The 24,131-nt window shown below is 36.4% G+C and overlaps 1 protein-coding gene across 1 annotated transcript; it reads right to left on the bottom strand.

Annotated features, from left to right (window-relative positions):
• Positions 1-23,735: 23,735 nt before the first annotated feature.
• LOC143570850 (uncharacterized) lies at positions 23,736-24,131 on the bottom strand. Its single transcript, XM_077056390.1, has one exon. The coding sequence runs from the start codon at positions 24,129-24,131 to the stop codon at positions 23,736-23,738; it is 396 nt and encodes a 131-aa protein (XP_076912505.1).

Here is a 24,131-nt window from a genome sequence, read left to right as displayed (position 1 = left end):
TTCGGTTCCTGCAAAAGGTGTGAAAGATGAATCCTCGGGTCCTAAAGGGTTCGGGTGCTGCTCTAATTAGGTGGTAGTTTGTGTTAGTTTGCATGGTTTGGGTGTTGTTCATGAGAATGCATTAAGTACGTAGTATTTTAATGGAATTGTTTGAGGATGTTGAGCAGCTCAAAAGGGTGTGTTATAGTTATGATTTATGAACGGGTCTTATTGAACTGCACTATATTTATTTTTATTTTTATTATTGTTTTGCTTACGAATTTGTGGGTGTGTTTATATGAGACCATCCGTAGCCAGGCGTTTTGCCGGCTTTTTGGCACCCAAAACGCCGGGGAAACGCCCCCCTAGGCGTTTTGGGTGGGAGCTTTTCCTGCAAAACGCTTCTTTGGCTCTTGTTTCAATGTAAAGTAGCATTTTGATTGGGTAAAATGGAGAGAGTGGTATTTTTGTTGATGAATTAAATGAAAAAAAAAATTACCTAGCTACACCCATTTTGCCAAAAAGCCTGTGTGTCACGTGGCGCACAATGCTTGGCACACAGGCTTTATGACTACGGATGATCTGACATCCTGTAGTAAAGTACAAAGGTCCTACACTTAATAAGTCTTAACACTCACTTCAATTAAACTAAAACTAGAAGGTTATGTTTGCTCAAAAGCGGTGAATTGTTATTGAGCAATTTTTGTGACAAGCAACTTAAAGATTGTTTGTCTATTAGTCGAGTCATTTGTATCTCAGCGAATTACGTAAAAAAGTCCTTTTTATGTATATTTAGGTTAAGCGAATTAGTTAGTTCGCTATAGGTGACCTGCGAACCACTTGCTTCGCTAAGTCTATCTAGAGAACGAGCTGATTCTCTAGGTTGTGGGTTTCTAGAGGTTTGGGTCTTTAGAGAACCAACTGGTTCTCTAGGATTATCATAGTATAAATAGCTAGTGTTGGTCATCATTTCAAGGTTAGACATAAAGAGAGAAACTTTTTGTATGTGTGAGAGAAATTGATGTAAACTTGCTATTTTTGAATGGTATGACACAGTGATTGAGATGATCTCGTGTTTGTTTATCATTTGATTCTTGTTCACGATCACGTCAAGATACTTTAAATTTTGCATGTATCTTGATAAACACATCTACACGTCAACTGATCTACAACTAAACTGGGACGTACATGTGGTATCAGAGCCACGACTCAATTTTTGAGTGTTGTAGATGCGTTTTTGAGTGATTTGTATCTTGAATCTAGCTTGTTACACGATTTCTGGATCGTTTTGGATAATTTGAGTGTTGGTTCAGATTTGGTGTTCTTCATATTTTTAGATTTGGTGTTCTTCATATTTTTTTTGCAACTTTTTGGTACTAAGATCATCATTTATGGATCATATGATGTTTGGTTTGGAGTTTTGATTAGCAAGCTTTGGTTAGATTTGGTAATCCATCAATCCTTGTGGATCAATTTGTTGAAAACATCAATATTTGAAGATTTAGAAAAAAAAATTACTTCAACAGACTCCCTCTTGATAATCATCTCTAAAGATGTTTGTCACTTGATTCCAAATCAACTCTAACAATTGTTTTGAGTAAAATTCATATCGAAACATATAAAAATGATGCAAAGGTATATTCAAAACTTTATAAACGTTATACAAACAGATTTATAAAAGGAAACCAAATTGACTCCGCTTGATAAAGAAAACCAAAATTTGACTCGGCTTGATAAAAGAAAACCAAAATTTAACTCGGCTTGATAAAAAAACCAAAATTTGAATCGGCTTTCGTATTTGAACAAAATTGACATCTAGTCGTTAATATAATTATTCAGGAGGTAGTAGGGACTTTTATTATCTTTTTAACGTGCTCATAATCCGAAACAAAAAAAATGACAATGATACTACTAATAATAATGATATTAATATTAATAAAGCAATTAATAAAAGTAAAAAAAGGAAGTAGAAGTACACATGTTAAATGGTGTACCAGAAATAGATTAGAAAACACTTATATCAATTCACCTCGCCATAACTCTATACAACGTAACAACGATTATCATTATTAGTAGATATATCACACATGATACATTGATACATCCAATGTTTACGTGCATATTACTAGCTAATGTATTGTTGCATGTTGTCTATATATCTATGTTGTGAACGCACACAAGTTATTTACCGACTACTTCTATACAAACCTCCTAGAAGTAAAGATATGATGGCCATTATTTATGCTATTTAGTGTAATATTTTGTAGTTTCATGTCTAATAATATCAAGATAATACGCTACCTGGTTTCAATGGCGTACCCACATATTGCTAATAGGGTCAGCCGACACTCGTAAAATTTTTTTGTTGTTGTTATATATGGGTAGAAACCTCAATTGAAGTGATAATTTGATTGTGAATATTTGATATGTTATGTGCTAATGAGTAAGGTGACTTTGGATGAGTTTCAGTGAGATGACCATGCAAAACGAATATATCTTTTATTAATGTTTTTCTGCTTGTTTATTACAAAAGGGATATATACATATATATATGATCTCGGGAGGATCTCCCTTCTGACCGTTATTCTTTGGACTCTCTCTATTATCCGTTGGTCCTTTGACTCTGCCAGGGAGTTAGCTATTATCCGTTGGACCTTCTTTTCCCTCCAAGATTATGTCAACCTCAGCTCTGTGATGCTCAGGCTGACAAGGACAGGTCAGTCCTTGACTTTGAGCTTTGTCTGGAAGGCATGGGATGCTATTGGGCCGGACTGGGCTGAACTGTGCTGGACCTCTTGGGCTCTGTTTGGGCCTAGCCAGACGTAGTCACTTCAAATCCCCCCAGTCTATTGTCATTGTTATTCGTGACAACGGTGATAAACTTGACTCAAGCCCACCTCGCTTTTTATCTCTTATATCTTCTTGCTATGAGTTAGTGTCCTATGGGCTTGTTATGCAAATCAGGTCGAGTCCCCGTTTCCTTGAGTCGCGTGGTTTCTGGCCCATTTGAGTCCGATTTAGAGGCAGTAAAACTTGTGGTCTAAATTGAATTACATGCTTTTCCAAGTTACCATTATATCGAGGGTTTGCCATCCTATCGCCATAATTTTCACCTGCCATCTCCTCTTACCTCTCTCCGGCGATTTATCATTTTCTACCAACCCTTCATCTCCCAAATTGGGAACAGGTTAGTTCTTACTGTGTTGTTTTCCATTTTCTTCTATCATGAGCCATGAAGGCTTGTCTTCGATTACATCTACTCTTACCAAAGAGAAGATGCTTACCCTATGTGCTCGCTATCATATTCCTGTCTTTATCTCCTGTTTTACCCGATCCTCACGAGACGGCTATTAGCCGCCCCAATCTTATTGCATTGTACACGAAGAATCTGGAGTGTGCTAACATACGTTATCCGCTCACCGACTTCCAGATGGTCTTGTTGAAATATCATAAATTAGGGTTCTCTCAAGTTCACCCATTAGGCTTTCTACGGGTAACTCACTTCGAACTGGCTTGTCGAGCTATGGGAGGCTTAGCAACACTCCCTCTATTCCTTCGATTTTACTGTCTAAAAGTGGACGGCGATTGGTTTACCTTCGAACGTCGTCCCGTGAACAAACAGCCTCCCCGCTATTCAAAAGTGCCTACTGGGTTTAGCCCTAAAGAATGGAAATACAGTTTTTTCTTTGTATCTCCAAATTTCGCTCCTGGTCTTCATAGCCACCATCATACGGACACAATCATTCACGATATAGCTCCTCGCCCTCCCACGAACCAAGCCTACTTGTGAATAATCCTATTGAAGCTATGACCTATCCTGAGCCATTATTGTATATGGCTGGGATGAGCCAAATATGGTCGGATCCTTCCACCCGGCCGGCTATGTTTGAGAATGGCCGAGGTCTTTTAGTTTCCCGTTGACTCCTTTTCTTTCTCGAACCACCGTTTGTTTTGAAAGTTGCTTGATATACATCTATTTATACATCTTGAATCCCTTGTAAAGTTGTGTTAATTTAATATTTCGAGTTCGTTTTAGTTCGTGTTTCGTTTATCTTTTATTGATTTAGGTTTTGAGTCAAGTTTATTATATGTTTACATGTTTTATATCTTTTGGTGTCTTGCATGTTAAACTTAATTCTTTCTATCTTTTCATGCGAAGTTTAAGTTCGTTTTGCTCATCATTTGTTACATGATTACTTCACTTACGAGTTTTGATTTATGTCCATCTAGATGGTGGTTTGGTGATCAAGGGAAAGGATGTCCAGAAGTTTCTATGCGTTACTTGGAGTTCAAGAATGATATCTAAGATGATTTAGCAACAATTAACAAGAAATAACAAACGAGATTCGTGGGCTACATCAGAAAAATGCCGCCGAGCGCGACCGGGGGAGGCCATTCCCGTCGCGGGGCGCCTAGGGCTTCCTGGTCACACGTTTTTGCAAGTCCAAGCCCATTATGCGTTCTATATACACACTTTTATACCAATACGAATTCAAGAATATTGCAGCCGATTATGAGAGGGTTTCCAAGGGTTTGAAGGTTATTTGGAGCTAGGAATCAAGGAGGATCATTAAGCTTTCATCCAAGTGTTCAAGGGTCGATTAAGACGGGTTCTCTCGTTCTTTATCTTTGTTCTTCTTCATTACCTTTCATGATGTTTCCTTTTGTTCTTTAGTTATTTATCTTTGATTTTGACTATGCTAGGCTAGACTTCATGTCTACCTAGGTTTGATGAACATGTTTTTGACTTGATTCTTGCTTTGGACAATTGTTTGATTATGGTTTCATTTTATTAATAGTAAAAGACTTGGTTTTGTTTTCATGATGCGTATAAGTATTCATTATCTTGATTGATTATTTAACTATTGCTTCACATGGATCTTGTTTTCTATTGATTGTGTTCTTTAGATATTAAGGTTCATGTTTAATCTTTACTTGGTGTTTTGATTATTATGGTTAAATAGGCCTATTAGATCATAGATGCTTTTTAATTGTTGATTAGGATTTTGAATGTTTTGCTAAATTCCAATAGTTGTAAGGTGAGGAGTTGTTCATGTGTCTTGGTCAATTGCATGCTAGGATAGATAGTGACAATATTCTTGCTTATTGTGTTGATCCATGTTCATGATATCATGTTTAGCTTATCAAGTTATCTAGGGTTTAGTTTTTTGTAAGATTGCTTGCCTATGATACTATTAATTAACTCTTTTTGATATCTTTGCGGAAATCAATAATACTGATTGCTTAATAATCTAATAATTTTCTTTGGGAAGTCGTTTGATTCGGTCAAGGGTCCTTTAGGGTTTGTTAAATGAATACGTTTAGAAATCAGTTTCCATAATCATGTTATTTGTCCATTGATTGATGATTGTTGATACATGGGATTCTTACCTAGGTAGATTCCTTCTCTGATTGGTTTCGATCTTGAGTTTAGTTGCTTATTTCTCGTTTGCTTGCTTATTTATTTTCTTAGTTTAATATTAGTTTAAAAACCCCCTTAAAACATTAATAATATATAGTCGTGTCGTAAGTCGAGTCTAATTAGTTAATTTACGTAATTTATAGAGTCCTGTGGGTTCGATATTCCAGACTTACTTAGCTTTAGTACAATTGACCGGTTCACTTGCCTGTGTTTTGCTTAGTTGAGTCTTAAGTCTAGTTTTTATTACTTGTTTAATTTAGTCAATATTTAATTGAATATTTTTAGCACATCATGTTTTTGGCGCTGTTGCCGGGGACTCTTGGCGATTACGTTATTAGTTTTACTTGGACTTATCTGCTACATCCGTGCTATTTGTTTTATTTTTGTTTGAGTTGTAGGAGTCTAATTTAAGTTTTAGTTTATTTTTAAGTATTTGAGTCTACTCACTTCATCTTTTGTGTTTTTCAGGTTTATGCCACATCTTCGTTCGCAAGGACCACCGCTGGATAATCTTGGAACTTCTCCGTTAAAGACCGAGGCTAGTTCATCAGTAGAAGAACAACCGTCAGAACCCGCATCTACACCAAATTCGTCACCGCCCAGTTCACCATCCGAATGTCCTAGACGTCAAGATCCAAGGGCCGACAATAGGACTATTGCTGCTTAAGCATTCGATGGTTTAACCGGAAACCAGTCATGCATCGTCGTTCCCTATATCGAAAATCCCAACTCGTGGCAAATTCCATCATACTTCATGAACAACATCGTTCAAACCAATCAGTTTAATGGGAGTGATGACGAGGACGCACCGGCTCACATTAACCGACTTTACCGCGTTCTCAAAACTTTTAATTTTCAAGGTGCTACCGAAGATGCTATTTTCTTTCATCTGTTTCTGTTTCACTTGCAGGTAAAGCAGCTACTTGGCTTGACACGCAACCACCTGGCACGTTCACCACTTGGGAAGCACTACGTTCTGCATTTATCAAGAGATACTTCCCACCAGCTAAAGCGGCTATTCTTCGCGATCAGATTCACTCGTTTCACATGGAGCCGGGAGAGCAATATTGTCATGCTTGGAAACGTTTTCAGAACATGCTAGCTCGTTGCTCACAGAATGGTCTCACACCATGGGCTCTTGTGGAGCAATTTTACAATGGGTTGAACTACGAAACCCAAGTTCGGTTCGACACGGCCGCGGGAGGAAGTCTACTGGCTAGGAAGAATGTCGCCGAATGTAATGAGATGTTTGAGCGCATCGGACCTTGCCAAAGTGCCACATCACGGGAATTTCACTCCTGTTAGCAGTACATCTTCATCCGCTCGAGGTGTACACCAGGTTAATCTGGATACTAATGTGGTTGTTGCTTTGGAATCACTAACTCGAGAGGTTAAGGAGCTGAAGGCCAAGGTGGACAAGTGTGAGTTTTATAGAGGTGGACATGGTACATTGGAGTGCCCGGTGATGAATCAACAAGTCGATTTTGTTGCAGGTCAGAATAGGTTTCCCAATAATTACAGCAACAATAATCAGAGTTGGAACACCTACAAAAACCCGAATCAGAATAATTCCAACTGGCGTCCGTCAGGCGCACCACTCGGATTTCAAAATTTTTTATGCTCCAGCACAAGGTCAGTATTTTAATGATAATAATACCAATAATACTAATGTTCAAAATAATGTGCAGGATTCGAATGGTGGAATTGGGCGTTTGGAAGAGATGATGAAGCAAATCCTGGAGAGAGATCAAGTTACACAGAAAAAGTTTGCCGAGCACGATTTGCTTTTCAAGAATCAACAATCTTCTATTCTCGATATTCAAAGAACTGTTGGTGATATTGCTCGTCGTTTAGAAGAAAGGTCTCCAGGTCAATTTTCGGGTATTCCTCAAACTAATCCGGCTGCTCAATTGAAAACCATCTCCACTCGTAGTGGTAGGGTTTTTGGTCCGGAGGTAGTTAGTAAAGAAATTGGAAAAAATGGGGATGATGAATTGGTAGATGAGGAGATAGAGGTAGAGGCTCCGGGCAAGTCACAAGTTACAACACCGATTATTGAGCCACTAGTTGAAAAGAAGCCAGTTGGAGCCCGGCCACCACCACACATCATTAACCCTGCTTATGTCCGGTATCCCGCTCGTCTAAAGCATCAACAGTATACGAAGGATTACGGGCATTTTCTAAATATTCTTAGCCAATTAAATGTCAACCTCCCGTTCGTCGAAGTCCTCCAGCATATGCCTAAGTACGCCAAGTTTTTGAGAGATCTTCTTAAAAGAAAGGATAAGTTGGAGGAGCTGTCGACTGTTCCGCTAAATGGAGAGTGTTCTGCGGTGGTTGTTAATGCCCCCCGGCGTTTTTACCATTCCATGTCTTTTCGGAAGTGACACGACGTGTCAAGCATTGGCCGATCTTGGAGCTAGTATAAACCTCATGTCGTATTCTTTATGAAAAGTTAGGCCTAGGAGAGCTCACCTTTACTCGTATGACGTTGTCTTTGGCCGATCGTTCTGTTAAGTATCCAAGGGGTGTCGTGGAAAATTTGCTCGTTAAGGTAGATAATTTGGTTTTTCCCGCAGATTTTGTTGTTTTAGATATGGAGGCCGACGAGAGAGTTCCTATTATTTTGGGTTGTCCATTCTTACGTACTGCTAGGGCGGTCATTGACGTGTTTGAAGGCAAGATAACTCTTAGAGCCGGTGATGAAAGTGCCACTTATTTGGCCAAGTCTATGAGACATCCGAGTGGTCAAGACGGTCTTATCGATCCACGTCATCCAGTTTACTCGATAGAATCATTTATCTCGAGCATGGATTGTCGTCTTGACAATTCCCGTTCGATGAGTATTAGTGTGGGGAAGGAGCGAGAGGTTTCGAGTGCTCGAGAAATGGTAAAGTGTGTTGGAGAAAGAGGTGGTGGTAAGAGAAAGATTGAAAAAGTTCGTGGGGTTAAAAAGAAGAAGACAAAGTTTGACGAATGGTCGGATAATGATTCGGAATTGTTGAGGGCATTGGAGTTCTACCGAGGTGGAGGAAGCTCGACTCGGTCCGCCACATAATTCGCATAACATGGGTTCTTGAGTGAAAAACTCAAGTGAAGAGTTTGTACAATTTCTTTTATTTTATTATTTTTATTTTTATTTTCTTTGAGTCCCTAACGTAGTTTTTTGTAGTTTTTCTTTGTTTTTGTGTTTTTATGTTTTGCTAGTTTGGAGATTGAACGAGCTAGAGAGACGATCCCCAAGGAAGAATTTAATGAAAAAGACAAGTGTGGGGATGAAGAAGCTGAGCCGTATACTTTATAATTATTATTTGCTGCTAGTTATTCATGTGTTATTTTTCGGTTGATTGAAGCACTTTAATTGCATAATATCTATCATTATGATAAGATACATTTTTAGATATTGTTTGTTGAATTTTTGCCGCTTATGTTCGTGAGAGAAGGAGTTACCATTTGCTAAGCACGTTCGTAGTTGGAGGACATCCATGGAAGAAGACTTTGGCATCATATTTCATGCGCATATTACCAGCTAAGTCTTTTCCATTATCTAGCTTGTTAACTTTTTATTTATTTTTTTTTTTGCTTTGATTTTTTATTTTTGGGTTTTTAGTTTTTTTTTGTAGTCCGACTTTATTTTTAATTTTAATTTTATTTTAAGTCATCCTTATCCTTGCATTGAGGACAATGCATAATTTAAGTGTGGGGATAGGATATTTGAGTCGTAGTTTAATTTTGCTTTAAATTAAAATTTTTTTGAAAAGATGCTTTAAAAATGTCCCTTGAATCTAGTTTTTTTTGCGTTGAAGTGGGAGATGATGATATTTATCGGAAATTGATTTTTCAAACTACTAATAATATGAGATAAATAAAAGAAAGCGAACTTAACTTGGGATGTGTCGGTAGGCTCAGCCTTGAAAATGAAAGGGCAAATTTGATAAAATGGGTCGGAAATCTCTTGTGGGTAAAGCGTTTTGTCCGTAGAAAATAAGTAATGAATGGTCAGCCATACTCAAGCCTCAATTCTTGGTATGAGAAAGTGAAAAATATTATAAAGTAAAAAAAAATTGAATACGTTATCAAATGATTCTTGGGTAGGTTTAACGTTAGAGTATGCCGTGTAGCCTGTGATATAAATTTTACACTGCTAGCTTTAGTGTTTTACACATCATTGGCGTATGGTTTTATAACCTTAAATCTTGTATTGATGGGATGCCCCGGGTCCAGAGACCATGGGTCTGTATGCCGATTATTCATCTGGGTATTCACAATTCCAAATGGGGTTGTGAATATTTAAAATAAAGCTAAAAAAGAGCAAACCCATAGTTTTCTGCCACATAAGTCTTTAAACATGATCACAAAAAGTACAAAAGTACAAATGCATTACAGACTTGATCATCCACATTGTTAGCCATGTGGGGTCCCCTTGCTCGCGTCTCATTACCATTAAGAAACAGACCACAAAGGACACGCCACATATAAGCCCTATAGATGAAATTTTGCATACTCACCTATGGTAATGGTTCGGTGTATTGCTTGATAACGGGGGTATGTCATGTTGTGGGGAACACTAGCTATAAATTAATTGAACCTTAATAATATCTAATGGCTGCTTGGTAGACTTTGATGCTTAAGCTTAAGTGGATAAACAATATCTTTGATCGTCTTAACTATTCATGATAAAAATAGAGCAACAAAAGTTTTAAATCTCCTAATTTTGAGGTTTAAGTCAAGTTGGGGTGGTCTGGTCCGGTAAAAGCTGAAAATAAGCGGGTCTTAATTGTGTAAACCACTGAGTAATATTTTTTTCGGATCTTATTTGTCCCGGTAAAGATTCAGGCATGGGTTTAAGTGGACAACAATATCAGTGATCGCGGTTTTTGCGTTCTTCTAGTTTTAAAAATTAACCAATATGTTTGTTAGACTGTAATTTTCCGATTCTGATCCAACTGTATCAGACTTTTTCAGGGACAAAAAAAGAGTAAGTGTGGGGATATTTGATATACGTCTATTTATACATCTTGAATCCCTTGTAAAGTTGTGTTAATTTAAAATTTCAAGTTCGTTTTAGTTCGTGTTTCGTTTATCTTTTATTGATTTAGGTTTGGAGTTAAGTTTATTATATGTTTACATGTTTTATATCTTTTGGTGTCTTGCATGTTAAACTTAATTCTTTCTATCTTTTCATGCGAAGTTTAATTGACTGTTTTTAGCACATCACTGCTGATGTCGTTTCTTTTGTTTTGTTTTGTTTTTTTTCTTTGCAGAAATGAGTTTGAAAGAGGCTTTGCATAAAGGACCTTTGAAAGCTGTCGCGTTTGTTCGCCTACCCGTGGCGTCGGTAACGAATTCTGAGACGGGGTCGGCTTCCTTGGACTGTTCCAACCCTACTGGGCTTCTTGACCTTGAGGAAACCCCTAAACGAAAGGAATCTTTGGTTGTGATGTTTGATGCCTCCATGAAGAATCGTTTGAGGAGTTCCAAACGGCTTTGCTTGGGCCAATCGTCTTCTTCTTAACCGATGGACCCCTCTGTTGCCGAGATTGTGATTCTGGACAACAACTTTGCATTCCAGGTAGTTGCTTCTGCTGAAGAACACAAAAACCATGATTCTGAGCTTGTTCGTTCTTACCCCAAAGGTAAGCGTCCTGAGGAACTGGTGTCACCGTCTCGAGCTCAGCCCCTTCCAGAGACTGAACAACCTCCTGATTTTATGCCCTTTGTCCCTAAATGGAACTTGGATGTTCGTTCGTCCGTGCTCACTCCCCAGCAAGCCCATAGTTTCCTTAGTGAGGTTATACCTCCGGTGGATACCACTCAAATTCGGGCCATTAGCAGGACTAGTCTTATGAGTGAGTTTGGGACCCATCTTTATCGAACCCTGGCTTTGGGGGCTGCCACTCGGCAGGCCGTGATTGATGTGGATCAGACTTTACAACAAAACCAAGAGAAGATCGATTCGTTGGAGCAGGCAGTTGAGAAAGGCTGTCAGAAGATCCAGAGCCTTAGGCAGAAGATTGTTTTGGCTGAGGAGAAAGTTCTCGAGACATCTGGGCTAGTAGCCAATCTGAAGAAGTCCCAAGATGAGGTGGCTTTCCTGACGGGAGATCTCGCTATGTCTCGGAAACAGATCGCTATTTTGGAGGCTCAGTATGCTGAAGCCCGAGCTGACCATGATAAGTTCCAAGAGGTGAGTATTTCCCCTTTGTTTTCTCTCCTTTTCTTTTTTTTTTTTTTGCTTTGGTGAACTTATTTGTCCCGGGTCAGGCTCGTAGGTTGTTTCTGGGCTTAAACGGGAGTGGGAAGAGCATGAATGTTTGAAGTGTGCCGTGGAGGAGATCCGGGCCCATAAAGATCAGGTGATTGAAGGCTTTCTCAAGGAATGCGATGAACTGAAACATGAGCGTGATAGCTTGAAGTTGGAACGTGACGGTTTGAAGTTGGAATGTGATGGTTTGAAGTTGGAACGTGATGGTTTGAAGGCTGATCGGGTGTGGCTGGTGGTAGATGGGTTCGAGTAAGTGTACAAGCGAGCTAAATCTTGCCGAGAGACTTGTCAGTTCCAGGATATTTTTGAATAGGGCCGTTTTTGCCTCGGGGTTCCAGCATGGTTTGCAGTCAGGCAATGATTATCTGGCGAAGGGAGTTCCCATCTTCGAGGTCCCCATCTTCTCAGAGACTGCTGAGGCGGAAGCGGAGAAGGCTTATATTGCCTACAACACCTTCGAGCCCCCGATCTTGGCACAACTTTCCTCTACCCCTGATATTCCGGTGTGTGAGATTCAAGCCCTGACTTCCTTTGTTGACCCCACCACTCTGCTTCCATGACTGCCATAGTTGGTGTTTTTTTATGGGTGAGTGTCCCCTTTTTCAAGACTTTCTTTTGTATTTTATATGTTTGATATGGACAATCGTGTTGTAAACCTCTTGAGAGTCTAAGTATGAATGTTGTTCCTTTTTTTCCCTTGGGGGGCAATTGTATGATTAAGTGATGTTTGTATTTCACTTGTTTTAAGTATTGACTATGCATGCATGATTAGAAAATGTTTAATAGTTTAGGTTAACTAGATAGCCTATCGGCGAGGCCTTCCCCCTTTTCATAATGGGAGGTATATGAGTTTGTTTGAACATTTTTCTTCGAGAAATTGTGTTTTAGGTGTTCATGTGATGATTTCGGCATCGGGCTACAAATTACCTATGTGGGGACTCTGGGAGAGGTTTTTCATAAAAATAAACTTCATGTCATTGATCGTTGATCATGTTACATAAATGGATTACAAAAAGAATGAAAGTCATGATCTATTTCCCAGGTTTCCTCCCAGAGAGGTTATTATGGGTGTAGAGACCTTTCTTGAGCACACGTGGCTAGTTGTCCCAAAATATTTTTAAAAGGTAGCCCCTTGTGTGTTGCCTTTGCATTCTCCCCTTCTGGGGATATCACGCGTAATACTTCCTGAGTTGCATCGCGTTCCACGTACGGGGTACCTCTTCCCCTGTGTGGTACGCTAGTTTGTAAGTGTAACATTTGTCAATTTTCGATCCCGTAAACCTGACTCGTTTAAAATTTTCTATGTGATTCAGTTAATTATACATATACCCATATGTTATATATTTCATACGTAATAGATTTTCTTTTCAAAAGTTATTTAATAATATTAATCATTACTAATATGTATTTAAATAAAATTATAACACTCATGATTTTTTTCTTTATTCAAATATCACATAAATAACATTATTGATGCATAACCAAAGTACATCATTTTAATCTAGTTATGTCACATTTATTTTTGTCAAATTTATTTTTACCTAAAGTTATTTATTTTTAAAAGATGAAAAATATCTTCATACACCATTCAAATTTTAGTCAAATCTCCTCCCCCAAATCACTCTCCTGATCAATTTTATCATTAAAACATTCTAAAGAATAACCTCCTTATTTTAGTATAGATAAGAACTCACTCCCACCACTTTCATTCTTGCACCACTCTTTGACAAGTTTAAGATATTTTTTTTTCCATTTCAAAGGTAGGATTTTAATTATTCAAGTCTTCTTCATCTTATTTCTATTTATTTTAAATTCTTGTTCATGCTAATTAATCAAATTGTCATATGACCATAACACAATCATGTCTAGGAATCCACATAATCCATACACCATGGTGTATAGGGTGGATGAGACAAAGAACACAAGGAGATGATCAATTACAAGAAGGTCACACTTGAAACGTTCTTACATCATTATTTTTCTGTTTTGAATCATTATTTGTTTGTTCAAAGGATCCAAGTATTTATGATGATATATTCTAATAAATTTTATATAATCATATCCAAAAAAATCCATAATTTTATTTCATCAAAATCATTTTCGAAATCGTTAGAATATTGCTTTTAGCAATATTTCAGTTTTGACATTAGATATCTTGTTTATAACCAACTGAACAAGGGCAACACCAAATTCTATGATATACTTCAATGAAATACGGTTCTAAAATCTATTTTTACGCATTTTAATTCATTCCTATGAATTCGCAATAAATATTTTAAAAACAGTGCGCAGATTCGTACTCTCTGATTCACATGGCTTTTTGGCCTATTTAGGTTACTAATTTGCAAAATTTTCGGAATGAAAGTTGTTCAAAACATTCTAATTTAGTAGATTGGAAAGTCTCAATTTATAATAAAATTGTTTGATCTTTTAAATACCTTAATCAAAACAGAACAGTTTGCTGTCCAAAAACTGATTTTGTATTTCAATTTCCTTTTTGATCTTTTCCTTGTTATCTTAATATTTATACATTAGATTTAGTATTCTTTAAACTTTTCAATCCCATTAGTTAGTCTTTAATTATTATATTTTGTTTATTTATAGTTCTTGAGGTTTGATCGTTCATTTTCTTTAACGTGCTTTCGGTTGTCATTTCAAGTTTAGCTTTAATCTCAAAGGTAAGTTTACATATCCCCCTTTTTTATCTTTTAAATTTTGGGAGTGGCATGTATACCCTATTTAAATTACTCATTTTTATTTACTTATCTATTCATAACACAATTCAATATACGTTTATGTGTGATTATTGCATGCTCTATGATAATGCTCTATGTGCTTAATTATTTATTTTATGTTTGATGGTTGGTATCTCATCCCCATCTATCCTCATCTAGTATGATCATACATTTACCCAAGTACTTTGACTTCGTATCAGTAAGAACGGGTCCACATCTATTTAGTTGTTTACATTTTCATAGGAATTGTAATACTCATCATTTACATATGAATTGTGATTTATATATATATATATATATATATATATATATATATATATATATATATATATATATATATATATATATATATATATATATATATATATATAAATCTAAAACTTATGAATTCTCACCAACATTCGTGTTGACAAACTCTATTTTCATACATGTTACAGGTACAAGTAGTTGATATTATTCAAGTTGGAAGACCATAGTTTGACCTTAGGATATTATTCAACATACAAGAATATGATGTAATTGTTATAATTATTGAATTTGTGTACGTGTTTAATGTTAATGAAATTAAATATTCATTGTCTTTTGAGCTACTGTCCAATCAATATGTTACGCCCAACATGTGCCGCCGCCTTTGGTCTGGGTGTGACAGATTGGTATCATAGCCGAAAGCTATAAGATAGGTGGTTAAATATAACGGCCTAGTAGCATGCTTAGGGTCCGTATACGTGATATGTCTTTACGTGTTTGCACCCTAAATTATATTATTGATTTTCGTAGCTTAAATACTATTTAATGATTTAATATTATTATTGTACACAAAAGTAAACACTTTATCCGAGTCTATGCCTCACTCTCAAAATTGTTTTCAAACTTTAGAAAAAAAATGGGAAATTCCTTCAGAAATCTCGCCTTTTCACTCCCCTCTTCTTGAGGAAGATTCGTGTGACGGATATGTAGTAAACTCTAAGAGTGACACACTTGTTTACCGAACATTTGACACCAAGGCTTGCGAGCCTATGGAAGTGCAATGGGCATAAATCTCAATCAACCGCGAGACCCGGTTGCCTTCCTGGAGTGTTTAGTAAGGGTGTGGAACTTATTAAGCCAAAGCATATCACACCAAACGAAACCGAATCTACTACCCTTATTGTATCAAACGTTGTCATGTGACGATCACACTCTTAAATCAACGATGAGGTTTTTGTCTAAATTTTTTTTATTTTGTTAAGAATGAATATTTTCTCAAATTATCAATTTCATCAATACTCTAAGTTAAGGTTATTAAAATTTTATCTTGTATTCTCAATAATTTTCACAAAACTAGAAATTTCACATTGTTATACAATTTTTTTCTTTTTCCAAAACATAATAAATTTTTCACGTGTCGTCATTGTAGCATGTCTTCTTCCAGCCTTATCAACTGTAACCGTCGCACCGGCAACTCGGGTCGTAGCATGTCATCCTGCATCGCTAAGGGAATCGTGGAAGCCCTCCCAACAATCATCTCTCAACTCCAAACTGTGAATTCCCCTACATCATCCACAACTTCGAACCCAATTGCTTGCTCCATCAAACAATTCAAGAGTGCCAACCCGCCTGAATACTTTGGTATCGACGGCGCTACTATTCTCCTCCAATGGTTCGAAGAAATGGAAAGCGTGTTCCTCCACTGTAAATGTCCTGAGGACAAGAAAACCACTTTCGCCTCTAGCGTACTCAAGAAGAATGCCCTCAATTGGTGGAACGGTGAGAAGCGCACGCTTGGCGCTGAGTTTGCCATGGCTTTGCCATGGGATGTGCTCAAGAAACTCATGCTCAAGACGTTTTGCCCGAAACATGAGCTTCGGAAGTTGAAAGAGGAGTTTTGGAATTTGAAACAAGAAAGTGGTAATGACACCATCTACAATGATCGTTTCCATGAACTGAGCCTTCTCATCCCCCACATGATCACTCCCCTTAAACGTTCAATCGACAAGTACATCTCGGGTTTGCCTATGCAAATCCGAGATTCCGTCCTAAGTCATGACCCTCAAACCCTTCATGATGCCATCACCTTAGCCGGTACCCTCACCGAAAACCACGTTAAGGCCAGGACCTTGACGCGGAAAAATTTCAAGAAGCCCAATGATAAGCCTACATCCGAGCCCACCGAAGAACCTAAGCCCGAATCTTCTAAACCCTTGTCTTCTAAGCCTGAATTCTTCAAGAACAACAACTCCCCCCGGGACCGTAACAATAAAAGAAAGTCCAATTCCCAAAACTATGTCTTGGCCCAATCGCAAGCCCAACCCACCAAGAAGCCCTACACAGGACCCCACCCATTATGTGATACATGTAACTTTCACCATTCGCCTAACCTCAAGTGTCGACAATGCACCCATTGCAATCGATTTGGTCACTTCTTTACCACATGTCGTGAACTCAACCAACTTTTGATGCAACCATTTACCTCACCTCTTACCCAACCCCAAACTTTACCCTATGCTCAACTGTTTACTCAATCACCCTCAACTATTAGAGATTGCTACAATTGTGGAGACCCTAACCATTATCGCAATGCATGCCCAAGACTCGCACACATGAACCAAATTCAATCCTACCCACCAAAACCGCTCAATATCAAGCTTACCAAGCCCAAGTAAATCAACTTCAACCAATCCAAGCTCAACCCATCCAATCAATTTAAGCCCAACCCATTCAACCAAATCCCAATCAACCAACCAACCTCAAGCGACCAAGCTACTCAAGGACAAGTGTGTTACATCAACGGTTCCCAAGTCTAAGCCTAACCCTTTATAAAGACATGCTACGCAAAAGACGTTTCTTTTATTTAGTTCTTTTCATTTAAATCTAATGTATTGACTTCATTAAATCTCCAATTCTATTATGAATGAGAATTATGGTTATTTATAATGGTGTTCAATCACTATTTATTCCTATTTTGTCTTTTAGTGCACTATTTATTATTACACAATTTATTACCATGAAAAAAGTGGTCTATGGCCGGTTAATTACCGGGACTATGTGCACGGTGATTTGAATAGTTATCTAATAGTATCGTATTTGTATCATAAACTACTTATGACAGAAACGTGTTGGAAATTGGGACTATGAACATGTGTTGTACATAGTTATCTAATAGGAGTCACATGTACAAGTTTTATTTCGATATTTTAATACATGGCTACCCAAACCCTCCAAACTCACCTCATCCTCATGGTACTCTTACCTCAATCTCATCGATTTTATAATCTTGGTTTCAAACCTTATCTATTATTGTACTCATAAGTCATGTGATTTGTTTGTTGTGTGAGCCTATATATTATTACATGAATTTTCTCGTCATCTCAAGTATTTTCTCCACATCCTATATGTAAGTTACTTATATAATTTCAAAATTTTCCTCTATCTGTTTATTTCATTTTGTTGTTATTACTCTCGATGGTTAACTTCAACAATTTCGTCATTTTTTTTATTATTTTACTAGTTAATTATTTCATTCAAATTTTAGTTTATTGCTCTTGATCAAATGATATCAATTTAAAAAAAAAAGTTTTCTTTTACCTTTGTTTTCAAACCGCACAACGGGACGAACCATGTGCATCATGCAATGACCTAAATAATTATGAGTGCACACATAATTATCGAAATCCTTGCATGGAACTCATAGTGAATACCGTTGAGTGTCATAACTCAGAATCGAGGGTGTTTGGGTAACGATACAAATGTCTTTGTGTTAAGGGTATGGTGGATACGTCGCCGGTACATCCTATATATAAGTGTCCTTATCATAATTTTCCATTTGTAGCGTTATTCGGGTCATTCGAAGGTCTGCGTTATATTTATAAAAAAATATCTTTCTTAGACTCTTACTTTCTTTCTTTATGTTATGGTTTTTCTATAATTTCGAGATGAAATTTTCAAAAAGTTGTGAATACTGTAACATTCGTCAATTTTCGGACACGAAAACCTGACTCGTTTAAAATTTTCTATGTGATTCAGTTAATTATACATATACCCATATGTTACATATTTCATACGTAATAGTTTTTCTTTCCTAAAGTTATTTAATAATATTAATCATTAATAATATGTATATTAATAAAATTATAACACTCATGATTTTTTCTTTATTCAAGTATTACATAAATAACAATGTTGATATATAACCAAAGTATATCATTTTAATCTAGTTATGTCACATTTATTTTTGTCACATTTATTTTTACCTAAAGTTATTTATTTTTAAAAGATGAAAAATATCTTCCTACACCATTCGAATTTTGGTCAAACCTTCTCCCCAAATCACTTTCCTAATCAATTTTATCATTAAAACATTCTAAAGAATAACCTCCTTATCTAGTATAAATAAGAATTCACTCCCACCACTTTCATTCTTGCACCACTCTTTGACAAGTTCAAGAGATTTTTTTTTTTCATTTCAAAGGTATGGTTTTAATTATTCAAGTTTTCTTCATCTTATTTCTATTTATTTTAAATTCTTGTTCATACTAGTTAATCAAATGGTCATATTGTAACAACTCGGTTTTTCTAATTAATATTCTTATCCGTTACCCGACCCGTTTTTATAATCGGGAAATTTAAACGACAAAATTATTCGAGTCATTATTATCTTATTATTATTTTTTATAATAATTATTTAATATATATATTACAACTTTGAAAAAAATATGCAAATTTAATCCAAAACGAACCTTTAACTCGTTTATGTTTCCAACATCGTAGTAGAGGGCCCATTTTGTAAAATATGATATAATACAATATTTTACCCATACCCAATATCTAGATCCTATTACCACACCCGTTAACCCGATCCATATTGGCAACCGGCTACCCTTTTTGATTTCTTTCTTCTTAATTATCGTTGTATAATTGGAATTGATCGCCTTAAATCGTTGATAATGCATAAACGATTCACACTGACAATCTATTTATAGATTATAATAAAAAACGATCTTAATTTCCTTATACACACACCGTCTTTATCATTATAGCAAAATACGACCTAGACGCAATGAAAATTCAATTAAAATTGGGCACAGCTCCTTCTTCCCCTCGCTAATAAAACCCGTATAGTTAATCGTGTAATCGTGGGCTGTTCATATTGATTCGTGTTCGCGTTTTCGCCGCAAATCACATCTCATCGTTCATCAGTTATTTTTCACTGTTTAAGGTAATCTATGCATTCAACAAGTTCGTTTTGAATCCTACTTCGATAACCCTAACATGAATTACTCAGAGCATAACGGATTACGATTATGATTCTAGGGTTTTTATTAATTGAATTGGTTGCGCCTCTATTTTGCTATGTATTATTGTTTCTGTGTTATAAACAAGTAACCCCCTAGCCCAGTTGGCTAGGGGTCTGCGTGGCTGGGGGCGGAGGTTCGAGCCTCCCCCGGCCCGAAATTTTAGCTTATTGTTTTTAAAATTCATTTATATATATATATATAAATCTCTTAAGTCAATTTAATATATATAATAATGAATCAATATTTTTATAAAACCGACATGTTATCTAGTCACGTTTATGAACTTCGGTTAAACACTATTTAAATATATTTAATCTTATTAATTAATACATTAAAATACATAATATATTTAAATTATTTTATATAATTATTGAGTGTTTTATACAATGTTTTATTTTATATAAATTATTTATTGGCTATTAATATTTATTTACATTATTTAATTTAAAAGATATATTTATTTATAATGAAAAATATATATAAATACATTAAACATATTTCTAGTTTAAAATGGACATTTAAAATAAATCTCTTTATATAAAAATCTTTATGAACATTTACTTAAGCATTTTTTATGCAATTTATATAATTAAATCATACTACATATATAAAATTTTGATAATGAAGTTTATATTAAATTAATGAGATAAAGAGTTTAGTTAGGTTACCTCGATTATCAAATCCCGAACCTCTATTCTTTATTCAATTCGTATTTATTTTTCCTCAACTACTGTTACTTAGGATTTCTCGTCGATAACTTCCGAAGAGTGTGACTCTTGTTTACTAACGTTATTTACCATATTCGCTTATCTCGTGCTTATTACTAAGGTGAGTACCAATTCCCCCTTTTTACTTGTTTTCTCATGTTTTGGGGACATATGCGTAAATTATATTTCTTAAATATACTTATATTTAATACTACAACTATTGTCTTATGTGTTAACAACTTATACCTTACTTGTTTACGTGCTTACTTGCTTTGTATGCTTCCGCATTCGGAGAGGTCCAACATAATCTCAGTCTAGTATGATCATACGCCAGTCGTTAGCCTTTGTGCTTCCCGACATCTCAATTATACTTGCTCATTTGGTTAATTTGTTATTCTCATATGACTTGTTGCAACTACTTATTTTTACGCTATACTATATGTATATTTAAACTGGTGTGTTGCTCACTCAACCTTGTATTGACAAAATTACTATATTTTCAACGCATATGCAAGTTATCGTTTGATGTGAAGTAATTTAAGTTAGAAGATCACTTAAGGATTTATGCTAGAAGAAATTAATTGAGATAATATTAATTAAAATTTTATAACTGTTTGATGTCGTATTTGTTTTTGGGATATTGTAATGAATATTTGTTTTATTTGAAATTATTAAATAGATATTGAAACTTATATTGTGCATGATAGTAACCTTGAGAGCTGTGACAATCAGTTCGAGCCCCGGCATATCCGCCGTAAGTTGGGGTGTGACACATATGACCATAACACAATCTTGTCTAGGAATCCACATAATCCGTACACCATGGTGTATAGGGTGGATGAGACAAAGAACACAAAGAGATTATCAATTACACGAAGGTCACACTTAAAACGTTCTTACATCTTTATTTTTCTGTTTTGAATCATTATTTGTTTGTTCAAAGGATCCAAGGATTTTTGATTATATATGCTAATAAATGTTATATAATCATATCCAAAAATTTCATAATTTTATTTCATCAAAATCCTTTTCGAAATCGTTAGAATATTGCTTTTAGCAATATCTCAGTTTTGACATTAGATATAGCCGTCAAAGAAAGAGGCATATCTTGTTTATAACAAACTGAAAAAGTGCAACACCAATTTCTATGATATACTTTAATGAAATACGGTTCTAAAAACTATTTTTACGCATTTTAATTCATTCCTATGAATTCGCAAATAAATATTTTAAAAATAGTGTGCAGATTCGTACCCTCTAATTTACATGGCTTTTTGGCCTATTTAGGTTACGAATTTGCAAAACTTTTCTAAATGAAAGTTGTTCAAAACATTCTAATTTAGTATATTGGAAAGTCTCGATTTATAATAAAATTTTTTGATATTTTAAATACCTTAATCAAAACAGAACAGTTTTTGTCCAAAAACTGATTTTGTATTTCATCTTCCTTTTTGATCTTTTTCTTGTTTTTATCTTAATATTTATACATTAGATTTAGTATTCTTTAAACTTTCCAATCCCATTAGTTATTCTTTAATTATTATATTTTGTTATTTATAGTTCGTGAGGTTTGATCGTTTATTTTCTTTAACGTGCTTTCGGTTGTCATTTCAAGTTTGGCTTTAATCTTAAAGGTGAGTTTACATATCCTCCTTTTTTATCTTTTAAATTTTGGGGGTGGCATGTATACCCTATTTAAATTACTCATTTTTATTTACTTATCTATTCATAACACAATTCAAAATATGTTTATGTATGATTATTGCATGCTCTATGATAATGTTCAATGTGCTTAATTGTTTATTTTATGTTTAGTGGTTGGTATCTCATCCCCATCTATCCTCATCTAGTATGACCATACATTTACCCAAGTACTTTGATTTCGTATCAATAAGAACAGGTCCACATCTATTTAGTTGTTTACATTTTCATAGGAATTGTAATACTCATCATTTACATATGAATTGTGATTTACATATATATATATATATATATATATATATATAAATCTAAAACTTATGCATTCTCACCAACATTCGTGTTGACAAACTCTATTTTCATACATGTTACAGGTACAAGTAGTTGATATTATTCAAGTTGGAAGACAATAGTTTGACCTTAGGATATTATTCAACATACAAGAATATGATGTAATTGTTATAATTATTGAATTTGTGTACGTGTTTAATGTTAATGAAATTAAATATTCATTGTCACTTTAATTAGTGTCTTTTGAGCTATTGTCCAATCAATACGTTACGCCCCGGCATGTTCCGCCGCCTTTGGTCGGGGTGTGACAGTAAGCACCCTTGTCCCTTGCACATATGACTTGATAAGGACCCTCCCAGCGTGGTCCCGGTTTCCCTTGGCTTTCCTGTCTACTCGCTTCGTTCTCCCGAAGAACCAGGTCTCCTATCTTGAACTTGACCTCTCTTACCTGTATTTTTCCATTTTTTTCTTATACTCGGTTTCTCGCCTAGCAGCCGCCTCACTTCTTTCTTCAGCAAAATTCAGATTCAGCCTGAGGTCGTTTTCGTTCTCTTCCTCAGTTAACAGGGTCCTGTCGGTAGGCAAACCGATTTTGACGGGTATCATGGCCTCCGTCCCGTAGGTTAGGCTGAAAGGCGTCTCTCCGTGGCTAACTTTAGGCATGGTTTGATGAGCCCATAGGACATGGGACAGTTCTTCCACCCACGAACTTAGTTTCCAGCCCAAACGGCTGGTTATCCCTTCTAGTATGCTCCTGTTAGCCCTTTCCACTTGTCCGTTTGCTTAGGGGTGGGCCACCGACGTAAATATTTGCTTGATTTTCCGCTCCTTACACCATTCTGTGAACATTCATCACGCAAATTGCTTCCCGTTGTCACTTACGATAGTATAAGGCAGTCCGAAATGACAAACAATGTTTTCCCATACAAATCTCTTCACTTGATGAGATGTGATCGTGGTTAACGGCTTGGCTTCCACCCATTTGGTGAAATAATCGATGGCCACCACTAGGAATTTGGCTTTCCCCGATCCCTCTGGAAAGGGGCCCACTATATCGATACCCCACTTCTAGAATGGCCAGGAAGAACTCATTGGGACCAGGTTCAGTTTAGGCTTCCGGGTCACCGGGGCATAGATTTGGCAGCTATCACATTTCCGTATTTCCCCTAGGGCACTCATAAACATGGCCGGCCAGTAGTATCCGGCCCTCATGGCTCGGGCTGCCACCATCTTGGCCCCCATGTGCATCCCACAGATTCCTTCATGGATTTCCCGTATAACATACTCGGCTTCTCTGTAATCGATGCACTTGAGCGAAGGCCCCAGATAGGACCTCCAGTACAGATCCCCATCTATTGTTTCGTATTAGAGAGCTAGGATCCTCAACCTGCGTGCCTCTTCTCTGTCTTCAGGAACGATCCCTTCCTTCAAGTATCGCAGGATTGGGGTCATCCAACATGGCTCCGGTGCCTCCACACCGGCCACCATTTCCTCCAATATCGACGGATGTTTGATGGTTTCTACTTTGACGTTTTTCACCAAATGGTCAAAGGCTACGGAAGCTAACTTACTTAGGGAATCCACTTTCTTGTTTAAACTTCTGGAGATGTGAATGAACTCAGCCTTGTCAAAATTTTGCAACAGTTCCTTTGTCTTCTTCAAGTATTGTATCATTTTGGCGACCTTGGCCTCGTATTCCCCTTTCACCTGGTTAGCAACAAGCAACGTGTCCACGTGAGCCTTGATACGTCGGGCTGGCAT

Source organism: Bidens hawaiensis, unplaced genomic scaffold (genome assembly GCF_021521415.1).
Source record: "Bidens hawaiensis isolate Kalapana, Puna unplaced genomic scaffold, B.hawaiensis_p1.1 tig00025108_1, whole genome shotgun sequence".
NCBI lineage: Eukaryota > Viridiplantae > Streptophyta > Magnoliopsida > Asterales > Asteraceae > Bidens > Bidens hawaiensis.
This window is presented reverse-complemented; position numbering and strand designations above follow the sequence as displayed.

Coding starts and splice junctions, on each gene's coding strand:
- LOC143570850 (XM_077056390.1), bottom strand. CDS start 24,131: ATGCCAGCCCGACGTATCAAGGCTCACGTGGACACGTTGCTTGTTGCT.